This window comes from Siniperca chuatsi, linkage group LG17 (assembly GCF_020085105.1).
Source record: "Siniperca chuatsi isolate FFG_IHB_CAS linkage group LG17, ASM2008510v1, whole genome shotgun sequence".
NCBI classification, from domain to species: domain Eukaryota; kingdom Metazoa; phylum Chordata; class Actinopteri; order Centrarchiformes; family Sinipercidae; genus Siniperca; species Siniperca chuatsi.
The window spans coordinates 20,555,675-20,569,719 of NC_058058.1; the positions used below are offsets into that span (position 1 = coordinate 20,555,675).

A 14,045-nucleotide genomic window follows, 5' to 3' on the forward strand; every position below is an offset into this window, starting at 1 on the left:
GACACACACAGCTGGTATAGATCGGTGTCCTCCATATTTGGTTGTGATTTATGATTGCTCTTCAGTAGAGGCCACAGTCATCTGGGAGATGATGGCCATATTGATCTGATAAACAGTTTCATTTACTGCCAAAGCCTGCCATTCATACTCACCCTCACACACACTCTGGCATGTGCACATTCACACACACAAACACACACACACACACACACACACACACACACACACAGCAAAGACACATAGATTCACAGCAGGAATAACCCAGCTTTCTGCTTCATCAATTCCCCACCTCCTCCACGTCTGCTTTTCTGTTTCTCTGCTCTTTCACTTCTCCTCCCCCCAGGCCACCTCACCCTCTCCTCTGCTCTCAACACGCTTTAACCCGTTCCTCTTCTGCCCTCGTTCTCGTTCTTTCTACCAGCATCCTCTGCCAGTCACCTGGTACTCTACCAATATTCTTCCCCACGCACTATGGCCTCTTTGTTTCTCCGTTTAGCTCCACATGGCTTCATGCTAAGGTTATATCTCAATATTTCAATATTGAGGTCAATTTTCAAGACTATCTTGAAGAAATACTCCCATGCCATATGTACACTGAAAGAGTTAGCGGGTGATTAAAGCTTTCTTCCTATCCATACTGGCCGAGAAGCAATATGTCAATAGTGAGACTATAATGTAAGAGATGCGAGACAACATCTGCAGTCCTACTTTAGCTGAAACTAATATGAGGCTTCAAATCAAGGTGGGTATCTTCATCACGTAGGATTATTGCTGTTTTGTCAGTGAAACAAACCTACATGCAACTGCCAGGAAGTATCCCTCTGATGCTGCACAGGAAACACAAAGAGAGCGTTATGTACAAAAAGATGGTGGTAGATAAGTATTTGATTTACTCAGCCTGCTGAAGCCTCATATTAGCTAAACTTTAGAATGCATTTTTCCCACAAAACTAGGACTGTGGATTTCATTCCCCATTTCTTACAGTGGATGACCCCGGATGGATGACCCCGCCTTTACAGTGCTGTCATTCTTCAAATGTATCAGTTCTCGGCCAGTATGAAGAGGAGGGATACTTACAGCAGCCAATAACGTTCATATGGTATCAGAGTATTGTATTAAGACAGACACTGTGTTAAATATTGCACAATATCAGTCAGTGTTGTCCACTGCAGCAACGATGGACCACAGTCACATCAAAACAGTCTTTATTTCATTAGTCCATTATATTTTTTAATTCATTTTTTTTAATACCAATGTCAGGAATTAATTCAGCATTAAAAAGACTAATGTTTTCCAGAGTTTCACTCCTGTTTAATTGGTGTGATGGGTCAACCTGCCTTAATTAACCCTACTGCTAACTCTAAAATTAGTAAGAGTTTTAGTGTCTGATGACGGTCTAAACGTTCATTCAAAGGTTCATTCCAGTCTGAAAAGAATAACATTCTTTTTTTTAAATGAAAATGGCCAAATGTAAAGATATATTGAATATCAATCTTCAAAATCTGTCAAACCGCCTTCATATGTGTCTTTCTGTGTACGCATGTGCATCACTTGTGAGTAAACAAATAATGTTAGAGAAGTGGAATGGGGAAAAACACACACCAGTGAGTGCAACATATTCATACACACACACATACACACACACAAGAAGGCTTTCAGTTTCTAAATCAATCCCACATCCGTAGCTAATGCAGTGCTGGGCCCTCTTCAGGAAGCATTAGGCCTATTAGTCAAAGTGTGTACGCATTCCTGTGTGTGTGTGTGTGTGTGTGTGTTTGAGTGTGTGTAGAAGCCGCACACTCAGCAGTAGCCGATCTCAGTGGATCCTGTGGGGTCAGCAGGTGCAACAGGGAATGAGGGACCATCTTATTGTGTATGTGTGTGTATGTTCCCTCCCCTCGATATCCTCTAGGCTCTTTATCGCTCTAAAATTATCCTCCATTTACTGGAAGACACTGGACGGACTGAGAGGGAAAGAGAAATATGGACACTCTAGTTTGAATGTGTTCCTGGATCACTTATGGATGCAGAACTAAGAGACAAACAGACTTCTTGCTTCGTCAAATAATCTAATTTAAAAAGTGCGGATAAGTTAAGAAGTCTGATAGATGGAAAGACTGATGATGCCTCAGCTAACCAGAGGAGACATTTTAGCTTTGTAAAATAACATAAACAAACAAAAAACCATTAGCACTAAAGCTGGATTTTTAGTTGTGCGTTAAGAGGTTACGGCATAGCTGCAAAGCATGTAGCCACCGCAGCTATCCCGTAGGCTACTTCTTTTTTTTTTTAACACTGACATGCCCACATGTACAACAAAACATGTGGGCATTTGGTCGCTGTAATTGTTCCTCCTGTCCATACTGACTTTTTAGTACAGTTTGTGTTATTTTTATATTTTATATTCAGTAGACGTGTTGAAATAGAAGTTACCAGGATGTAAATCTAGTTATGTAAGTACGTCGGTAGCCCACTGTCACTTTAAGTACAGGAAAAAATATAAAAACAATTACTGTGGGGAAAATAATTAAAGCACGATCACGCACGATACATCTGTCTTGTGTTGTGGTGGTACTATATGCAGGTGGAATCTGTCGTTTAACTATAAATCCAAACTTACGCCGTAGGTTTCTACGACAGGACTCCCATTAACCCCTTGTGTCAACTTTAAATCTAGTTTAGGTTGTTTGACTCCTCATTTATTTCATGAAACAGTGTCTATTAATCTGGATAATCTGCAGACCTTATTGTAAATCGTTTTCTAAGGGACTATTTCTTCAGCAGAAAGTAGTTATCGGATTAACTGGGACACTGTTTCTGGAAAAACATGTTGCGGTTGAATTTTTTAAATTTAAAAAAAAAAAATGGCAGAATCTCAGAGACAGTTATCTCAAAGCAGATAAAACCAAAACTATCTGCATGGAAATCAGTGAATGTCATCTGCCTATGATATAAAATCAACAGCAAAGTTTACTGTTTACTCACAAAGTCTGTCCCTTTGTAATGTAAATCTGCAGTGCAACCTGTGTCACTCCGCTTAAAGCAGCCGCTAACTCAAAAGTAAAGTCTGTCTTTTAGTAGAAAGTTTCAGGGGCTCATGATGAATGCTGTTCTGAGACAAACCTCCACCCAAACACAAATAGAAAATTATCTGAGAAATCCTCACTGTTTTTACTCAATGTACTTCAAAAACACATCTTTATTAAACACTACAGTGTACATCACTACATCCTTGTGTGACATCCTTTCATCTTACATATGGCCCTCCATTCCCCCTTTTGTCTCCTTCCCTCACATGGCCTTGTGCCCCCTCCTCCTCACACTGTGTTTATGCCTGAGGTTTATCACCAAGTCTCTGCAAATCAATATCATCCATTCATGTGGGTGCAGCTCGTGCATGATCATGTGAAAATGCACGCTCATACATGAACACACAGAAGTCGCTGCACCTATATAATTACACTCTGTATGTACAACCCACAGGACCGAAAAGAGATGGACTCAAAATGAGTTTTGTTGTTATTGCCAAATAACCTGAAGTTGCTTGGAATTTATCTCAGCGTGCGCATGATGAACGGAGGAAGGAATATCAAGAACACCCATATAAATAATAGCCTTTACTAATGCCAGCAGTAAGTACTCAAATCAGTCAGACAGGGCCAGTTAATAGACCCATAGAGATGCTGAGGATAGAAATGAGGGTAGAGGATGGAGAGAGACAGTGGAAAAGTGAGAGGGAGGAGAGGAAGGAGGAAACTAGCGGAGAAAGCGAGACAGTGAGACTGGCCATTATAAATCATATCCGCTGTTGGCGCCGGCCACGTATCCTAGCAACCAGACAGACCCTCCGCCTCTCCTCCATCCCCTTTCTATCTTCCGCTAACAGCTTTGTCACTCTTATTACCCATACTGCACTGGGCCATGCCCCAAAAACTCATGACAGAGTGTGGTTTGTGCTTACAGCTGCTAATCAGACCTAATAGTAGCTGACCCCAGAACAGTGCACTGTGAACAGATAATGGACATACTGCAGACCCTGGTCCCACACACAAGCACACACACATACACACACACTGATAGAAAATACAACAGTGACATGTTCAATCTCCGTCCCTCTCTGTCCTTCTCGTAGTCTTACTCATCGACCGACTCACATACTAATCCATGCACACACAAAAAAGATGGTTTTAAGAAATAAATATAGTTTACAAAATTCCCTTGTTATAGATGGCAAATTAAGATAAATTACATCCAAAAAGCACATGTAGCAAGCCACAATGTTACTCTCAGGCCAGAGCTCATCCATGTTGTCCAGAGCTCCAGCACTACGATATAAGTACCTCATATTACTAACTTTATTTTATTACGATTCATTAAGGCCCTGCACACCCTCACAGGTGTTTTCAATTCCTCTGGCTAATTAGACCTCCTTCAGGTTGAAGCTGAGTGTAGCAATCCTGGGAACTACATGAGGTCAGCAAACTTCATGTACTGATAAGAATGATGAAGGTTTAAATTGCCACACCTTAACAAGTGCAACAAAACGAGTGGGAGAGTTTGTACACGCACACACAGCCCTAACTAGGTCTAACTAGACATAAGTGAAACCCCTGTGTGGGTTGAATTTTAAAGAAATCCATAGGCCTTTTTCATGGAAGACATTTTAACATGCTACAGTAGGAAAAGCACAAGTGTAAACAATAAAACTAATGATGGCTGAATTCCATTTAGGATTTGCTTCAATTTCAGGGTATTGTGCACGCAGGCTCACTATCACACTGTCACTTACTGGGACACTTGAATATAACAGAGCATTCGTTAATGTTACTTGTGCTTTTCCTATTATGACAAGTCAAAATGTCTGAAAAGGGCCTATGGGCTTTACCGTTTTGTACTAACAGGAAATGATGCAATATTTACACAGACAAACGTCAATCAAACAGTGACAAACTTAGAGAGAAATCAAAATGATTTATACTTTCTTCTTCTTTCTAAGACTTCTCCGGAGCTGTCTCAACACTATTCACAATTTATTTAAATGTTTTGCAGCTACCTCCATTTCCTTTGTGCATTGCATTGTGGGACAATGGTGTACATCAACAGCACGCACAAAAACATTTTTAGTATGCATACTGGCTCTTTTGAGAATACTTAATTTTGTCGACTTTCCAGTGTGAACACACTCCACACAAAACCTGATTAAAAGTAGTCTGTAGTAAGGAATTAGGACAGTTTTGTTGTCAAATTCCAGTAATCACTTGAAATCCATGCGCAGTTTTTATATTTTATTAGACCACCTATGGCTTGTTAATTTTAATAATGTGAGGACTGTATTTGTTTTTTATACTAACTTCAGTGGGGTTTCAAATATATTCAGCTTGACAAGATAATGACTTAAACATCTTTAAAGATTCTTGAGTATTATCATCACTGGATGAAAGCCTCATTCTCCACTGCATGGCACTGTGAGCATTTCTGTTATATTTCTACAGACCTCCACGGAATGGCCCCCCCACTACAGTAAAGTGCTACCTGAGTTTACACTATACACACCTCCAAGGACAATCAGAGATTACACAAAAAGGTAAATTACACAGTCAGACAATTTAGACCAAATTGTAATGGCTTTGTCTATTTTGTGAAATTTCCTCCTGATTGTCCCAGGACTGATGACACTGAACAGACTCTTTGTTAAGACAATTTATTGCCGGACCACGGGTTACTGATTTTCTGCCTCTGATAAAACAAGAGGAAAAGGATATACTGTGTAACCTCTAGCTAGCATGACTAGCATTTAGTTATGAAACTCACTGAGCAGGCCGGCTCCATGCTGCAGCTTTATGCCATCTCCTCACTAAAAGCTTCACCCAGTTACTGGTCTCCAGACAGCTACAGTCTTATACTACCGCTACTCCTCTATGGGCTTGACTACAGCCTCATTGTCTACCGGCTTATGAAATTTTGAGTGCTCAGCAGAGTGAATGGACAGTAACACACAGAGAGGAAGAGTGTGTGCATCTAAGAGAGCAAAGGAAATGAACCACTCAGGAACCACTCAGTCAGCCCATAGTCCGAGAGCCACCAGAAGTGGGTGGTATGAGAGGAAAATTGTGTTTGAGGAATGAAGGACAAAGTAGCCAGAGAGTGTGTGTGTGTGTGTGTGTGTGTGTGTGTGTGTGTGTATATATATATATATATATATATATATATATATATATATATATATATATATATATATATATATATATATTATATATATATATATATATATATATATATATATATATATATATATATATATATATATATATTATATATATATATATATATATATATATTATATATAAATATATATATATATATATATATATATATACACACTAATAGAACACAAGTACGCCACCTTGTGGACTAGGACTGGCAGGGATCTCCTCAAATTGGCCTTGACCTGTGAGAAAGAAAATCACAAATCATTTATGTAAAAGAGGGGCTGTTTTGTAACTCATCAGTGTACATCAGTGAAAAGTGATTATATACAGAAACTTGCCACCATGTTGGAGAAATGAGACCTGAGTAAAGCTTGTCCAGTGTAGATTTGTTTCTTCCTTACATCATGTATATAACATATGTTGTTTGTAGACTAATTTAAATCCTATACCATCCTGAGTTTATTAGGGGCCTCTCAGTTCCAGAGGTCACAAATTAGTCTACTCTTGAAACTAGTCAACGAAGTCTGACTACAGAATAATTTCTTGAAGGATAATCCTGGCCTTTTCAAGACTAACACCTCTGTAAATCTATAAGATAAACCTCATTTTAAGATTTAATGAGATTCACAGTAAGCATAAATGTTGAAAAAAAGGGAAAAGTAAGATAGCAAAAATGCTATTCCTATAGCAGCAGGATCATACTGTACACTCAAATCCTCGAGGATAACGAATTAAATTAACTTTTCCTTTAATCTCTGCCCTTATCTTAAACTATAATAGGAAATTTATGCAGATAAGCAAAAGTTTAATCTCTATGCCAGCAATTGTGTTTGTCTGACTGATATTAGTTTAAGCAAAGTCAAAGTCATCTCCCTTGGTTTGTCATTTCACCAGACCCACAAGACACAAACAGATTTTTTTTTCAGCCCTTTCCAGGCAGTGTTGGGAAAATTTATGTTGGTGTATTTAATTTTAATTAACCTTACATTTTCTGTGTTTATTTTTTTAAAAGCAGTTTAAGCAAGAGCTTTCACCAGTTGTTTAGTGAAAACAGTGATAAAAAGTGAAAATATGCTTCGAGATATACAAAAACTAGCCAAAATGTTGTATTAACGCATAGAAATTACGTTCAATTACTAATGTTCAAGTAAAACTTTTCAAGTATATGCCAATGATATTTTTGAAAATGTGACCTTAACAAAATTAACAGCAAACCTTAATTACCATTGTTAACTGTATATTCAGTTCAATTGTAGACGTTGTAACTGAAAACCTTAATTGGAACTAGGCCTAAGTTATAGGGTATGCTAATTGATATTGATTGTGCTAACCCAACAAAACCCCACTTGTTCTTGTATTTTACACTCATTCATTAAATGTTACATTGTTTAATTCATAATTTTGTTATTTTGGAGTATTATGGGGTCAGTTAAGTTTGAATATAATATTATATTACCTCTGTTGTATGAAGCCACTGGCGCACCTGAGCTAGGTATCGTTCAGTGCAGTAGAGGACGTTCAAAGCACGCTGCTGCCTTCAAGTGTAGTTGGACATACAAAGTTAAGCGCTCTCTGAGAAACCTACAACTCCACAAATTGGCAAATAATCGACCGGGTGTTAAACTCTCAGGAGAATTGAAGTTTTTATTACCACATTACATTCTAAGTTAATCACATGCTGCACAGACACATACTTGGTAAAAGGTATTAGTTGCTATGTTTACATAAGATTATTTGCAGGATGTATTTGAACGCATCATAATTAATTCTGGCAGTACTTTCCCACTTGGTCGCGAGACTATCTCAATACACCATGCGAAGGATGGCGGAGGAGATACAACCTACCAAGGAGCAGAGGTGAGTTTTCCTCCTTAAAAATGCTTTTACTGAAAATTGTCTTCATACCGTGTTTTTTCCTATGAATGCCGTCCGGTTTGTGATGATATTAGCCACCTGCGTTGTTTTCTTGAACTAGTAACTTACTGACGCCCCTGAGGAATAACGTTAGCTGTCTTTACAGGTATACCGGAACACCATCACAATCACAAAGTTATTTTCATGTGTACTCGGTTACTGTCAAATATCCAAATGTCGCTGAATACCAGTTAAGATCCAGTGTCTTCTGGTTAATTCTGGGTACAAAGTATACCCCAAGGCATATCGTTAGTCTAATAGAAAAAAACAACTTTACGACTATTTAAGTCGTTCATGAAATCTCCGCCTGGCTTTTTGTTCCAAATGTTGAGTTTGTGGTGGTGTGACTGTCTCTTGATGCATTTGATGTATGCCGAATTGAGCAGTAGCTACTAGGGGGTTTCTGTAAGTTCTTAAGTCATCTTTTACCAAGTAAATGCATGTATGTTTGAAAACAATTCAACATTAAATTGACATATTTTTAATGACATTGGGCATAAAGGTCTTAAAATACAAAGTACAAACTAAGTATCTGGGCTTCTCTATTTAATGTTTTTGTGCTGTCAAGTTTTTCCAAAACTGAGATTCAGAGAAGTACTGTATAGATTGCACATCAGCAGCACTGATAGCAGAAATGTCATAGGGTCAAAGTTCAATTTATACTTTGTCTGTCTGCCTGCTTGGCTGCATGTTTACTGTCTGAATCACAGCTCCTGGATATCAAGTTGGCTTCCCTCTTGGTGTCCCACATCTCCCTCTCATCTGAAAGATGCAGAAGAAAAAATGCTCAAGAGTAAGTGTGTCTTAAAGAACTGTTGAACCACTTATAAGAACTGTCAGTCAAGAGTTTTAGTGTTGAATTGTCTTAATGCTGGGAGGATTTTATGTCATCAATTTCTTTAGTATTTTTGTCTTATAAAATAAGTCCAAAAAAAAAACACCAGGACATCCCAGTGGGAAGATGATTTGACATCTGAAACACAAATCAGTCTGATGAATCTGAAGCAGTTAGGATGCATTTCCTCTACTCCTCCTTTGTCTATCCCTGCCCCATAATTCTCCCCTCTACTGCAGGTGTGAATCAGCCTTTCTCCAGGCAGCACGTCCGGATATCCAACCACAACTATCTGTGGACCTTAGCTTTTTCCACTCGGCAACAGCCATGCTATCTCCCCCAGCCCCCTGCCCAGCCCAGGCCTCCTCTGGTTCTGCTGCATGGTTTTGGAGGTGGTGTTGCCCTTTGGGCCCAAAACTTGGACTCTCTCTCCAGCAGCGGTCCGGTCTACGCTCTAGATCTGCTGGGCTTTGGCAGGAGCAGCCGCCCCCAGTTCAGCACAGACCCAGAGGGGGCTGAGGAGCAGTTCGTGACAGCCCTGGATGAGTGGAGGGAGAAGGTGGGACTGGAGGAAATGGTGCTGCTGGGACACAACCTCGGAGGATACCTGTCTGCTGCCTACACACTCAAATACCCACACAGGTGCTTTGGTGTGTGTGTGTGTGTGTGTGTGTGTGTCTGCGGGTGGGTGAGAGGGCACAAGCTTGGCCATGCAAGTTGTTTTCCAATTCTTAAGGCGTCTTATAGCTTCACTTGTATATAAGAACACAACAATTTTCTGCAATAGGAAACGGCAGCTAATCCTCCCTATTCATTTGTGGACGCCAGTCTGAAGTACAGAAATTAAACTTGTGCTCAACAGCAGCAAACAGAAAGCTGGACAAAACAGCAAAAATGATTTAACTCTTATCAGACACTAAGAACAACAGGTTTATGTCAGGAGTGAAAAGCTTCCTGACACACACACAAACTATTTTTAGAAAATAAGGTCCTATAAGCTTTAAATATTAAGTTGTCTCCCACATTACCAAAGTGCCAGGTGTTCTCATACAGCTTTAAATTGTATAGCTTAAATGTAGGGCCTCAAAGCATTTGTATACTGTTAAATGTAGCATTTTGTCTCTTTGTCGGTGTACTTTATTTAGTGAGGAACTAGCCATACAGTATCTTCAGAACTACTTTGTAATATGTTTGGAATACATTCGTTTTTAGTTTAACATTCGTGCCAATTGTGAACTTAGTCCTGCTATTTCAAATCTCAAAACTGTGAAATAGTTGTTTGCAGTTTGTTTACGTACTTTGCTACACTCTACCATCTGCTCAATAAGCTGCAACCCCATAAACAAGTAAATGTTGGGATTTGTAATTGACATGTAACATTTAGTGTGCACATTTCTCAAGTAACTGTGTGTGTGTGTGTGTGTGTGTGTGTGTGTGTGTGTGTGTGTGTGTGTGTGTGTAGGGTAAAACATTTGCTGCTGGTGGAGCCGTGGGGGTTCCCAGCTCGTCCAGAGAACCCCAACCACAACTCCATCCCAGTGTGGATCAGAGCCATGGGGGCTGTTATGAGCCCCTTCAACCCTCTGGCTGGACTCAGACTGGCTGGGCCTCTAGGTCAGTGCACACACACATCTATCTATCTATCTATCTATCTATCTATCTATCTATCTATATCTATCTATCTATCTATATATATATATATATATATATATATATATATATATATATATATATATATATATATACTTGCACATTAACACACTTAGATGTATTCTTCCCTCTATTTCATAGGCTTGCTGAAGATGATTATGTATACATTTTATTATTATTATTTAAGAAATAAGTGCATGATTGTGATGACTATACCACCTCATGCCAGGGGTATTGTTAGATTGTTTTAAAATGGTTTTCCACGTAAAAAATGCATTCATGTTAACCCTTTTGCTTCCTAACACAAAAAGGATGTCTTGTCCCCCTGGTTCCTGCGTCGTCATCGCTCTGATTGTTTTCACTTGACTGAAAAAGATGAACATGCTGTCAGCCATTCTCTCTTTCTATCATCTGCCTTTTGAAAGAATGTCTGAAAAGTCAATCTCTGTTTGTAACACAAGAACCGTGTCTTTTTCCTGCATATTTCTGGTGAAATCTGTGTGGCACAAAGTATGAAATGCAATGTAGAGGTCAGAAGAGGCTGCCCGTGTTCTTGTCATTGATCTGGTTTGTTTGCAGTTATCATCCTAATATCTGGAGGTAAATTTCCTTGTTTTTCGATTTCTTCTGTCTTCTCTCAGGTCCAATGCTGCTCCAGACAATCAGGTCAGATTTCAAGCAGAAATACTCTTCTGTATTTGACGACAACACGGTATCTGACTACATTTACCATCTGAATGCCCAGACTCCAAGGTGAGAAACGTTTAAAGCCAATGTGTACTGATAATTTATTTCTCTGACATCATACAGTCTCCAACATTATTTATTTGTTTCAGTGGAGAAACAGCCTTTAAGAACATGACCATTCCATATGGCTGGGCTAAGAGGCCCATGCTGGAGAGGATTGGCCAGGTCCAAGCTGACATTCCCATTTCCTTTATCTATGGATCGCGCTCCAGCATCGACAGTGACTCTGGATATGCGTTCAAGAAAACCAGACCAGATGTGGAAATCAGGGTAGGTTCTTTAAATTGCTTTTTACAATTCAGTTTCATGTCAAGTCACTTCAATATGTGGTTGAAAAGAAATATCCATGGCAAGATATGATCTCAATTTGCTTTGTTTGAGTACATCCAAAACTTAAAGGTTGTGGAGGTTTCATTTTCAAAAATGCAAAAATCCAAATTGAGTTGTTGCGTTTGCTATTTCATGGAAGGAATACACTCATATTGCATACATCTGTATCTACAGAATGGCTTTTTAGGCCATAAATGTTCATGAGATCAATTCATACATACATTTTGACATGTTAACTGCGACAGCTTTATCTCTAAACAGCTGACTCTGTCTGTTCAACTGTGTTTGTCAGGTGATCAGAGGAGCGGGCCATTACGTTTTCGCCGACCAGCCCGATGACTTCAACCAGACAGTCCCTCAGATCCTCGCAAGGACGGAGAAAAAAAGCGAAGATGAGTGAGCGAAGCAGCGAGAGCTCCCTCATTCAGGCGACGCACGGGAGGGCACAGGGTTTAACTAACCCAAACCCATTACACAGCCACAGCAGTTTAACTGTAAGCCTCTTTATCATGCACTTTACCCTGAAGAAAGACCCATCACTGACTGAGGACACTTAACTCATCATTCCACAGTCTAACGCTCCCTAAGCCTTTGGGTCAAAGGTCAGATGATGCTACGGTTTGTTTATCCAGCCTCATGTAAGTTTTTGTAAATAAATGTGAGATGCAGTCTGTGTTGCTCACCTAGTATTTTTTCTGTCCTCATGTGGTTAGAGAAGTCGGTGTGAACTGGCTTCCATTCCGAAATCTGAATTCTGAGAAACTTGTTGGGCAACTCTTGTCTGTAAAAAAAAAAAAAAAAAAAAAAAGAGAGAAAGAGAAATCATCTCTCAAGGGAATATCTTGTTTGGGTAGAGGTCTCGGCAAAGTACATATGATGTTCTTTTTCTGACCCCTCACCCACTCTGTGAGAGATATGAGGGAGAAGTAAGTAGGGCAAAGGGCTGGTGTGTTTTTCAGGAAATTTCCTCACTTCTCCAGCGACGGTTTGATAGAGAGCGGCCAGCAGGTGGCAGCACAGTAACAGCATGTGCACATTACCTCCCCTCTCCTTTGCAGAGGGGCAGCAGTGAATCCCATACAAAGCAGCCTCACATGCATATTGAGCTGAGTGACCTCAGGAGACCTGGACAGTGATGCTTTAAGAGCAGTACGACACTCAGCTCTCGAAGTCACAACTGCAGTGACAGAATAGGGTCAGAGATGTGTGTTGGACTAAAAATAGGCCTTCTGTTAAACAACTTTCTCCTTTTACCAGGAGACCTTTATTTTGTGAATATGTGAGTCTGCAAAAATAGCTGGAGCAAGGAAGCCATTGTTTTAATTGGACATTTGTCCTTTTTTATGTGACATTTTATGGAATTGTTAGTTGCACTAATACAGTCCATACACTAAATTCATAATCACATTCAACCATTTTTACACTGTAACGTGCTAATTCTCCACTGGGATTGTTCGAGCAATTAGATAAGTTCATAGGATACTACAAGGGGAAACAGAAGTCACCATATGGCCTTATTTAAACACTTACAAGGTTTGTCAAGGGGTTTTATTGCAATGGACATCATAGTTTCTCCCTTGATTGTCAGGTTTGCCTTAGCTTTAAAAGGGTACTTCACCGATTTAGCATTGCACTCCTATAACATTGTCAGACTCATGATGGACATTTTTTTTCAAAGGATCAAAATCAATGCAGCAGAATCAGAAATATTGTCTTTTTTTCTTTATTCCAAGCATTCTTCTTCCTTGTCAAAACCTGGCACCTACATTACCCACAATGCAACTTGACCACCAACAGTGACGTCAAAGATTCAGGTGTGTTATGCTAGTAGTGGATAATGTAGCCTCAAACCGAGATGAGGACCGGACTATAGAGGTCTAGTAAGTTCACTTCTTTCTAACTCCACAGTCTCCAGATTTCAAACTTGTAGTCTTCAGCCCCAACCGACACTGACTCAAGTGACATCACTTGAGGCAATGTATGCGCAGCTCCCCCTTGAGCCACAAAAGGCTTCATATAACTTTTTTATATAAGCAGTAGTACTCAGACCTGTAAACAGACATTGATGTGGAAAATCGGCGGAGTTCCTCTTTAAGATACCCTGTGGGGTTTTTCGCTGCTAGCAGTGTTTTTTCAAGTGGGTCCCCATTTTGCTTGTTTCGTGCACATGGGCAATGACATGCTCATTCCTAGCGTGCAAATAAACGTAGCAATATGCTAACATAGGCAATGAAGAAGAAGACTGCTAGCTAGCAAACATGGATGTAAACATTGCTTGATAAAATATTAAACAAATCTACTTTGCAAGTGTTTTATGAGGAAGGGAATACATTCAATGTATTTGTTAGACCTCAAGAATG

The 14,045-nt window shown here is 39.6% G+C and overlaps 1 protein-coding gene across 1 annotated transcript; it reads left to right on the forward strand.

Annotated features, from left to right (window-relative positions):
- Nucleotides 1-7,927: 7,927 nt before the first annotated feature.
- On the forward strand, nucleotides 7,928-12,363 carry LOC122864782 (1-acylglycerol-3-phosphate O-acyltransferase ABHD5-like). Its single transcript, XM_044172429.1, has 7 exons — nucleotides 7,928-8,066; nucleotides 8,834-8,916; nucleotides 9,198-9,600; nucleotides 10,421-10,572; nucleotides 11,250-11,361; nucleotides 11,445-11,625; nucleotides 11,978-12,363. Exons 1-7 carry the CDS (start codon nucleotides 8,023-8,025, stop codon nucleotides 12,083-12,085), a joined length of 1,083 nt encoding a protein of 360 aa, XP_044028364.1. The 5' UTR covers nucleotides 7,928-8,022; the 3' UTR covers nucleotides 12,086-12,363.
- Nucleotides 12,364-14,045: the final 1,682 nt, after the last annotated feature.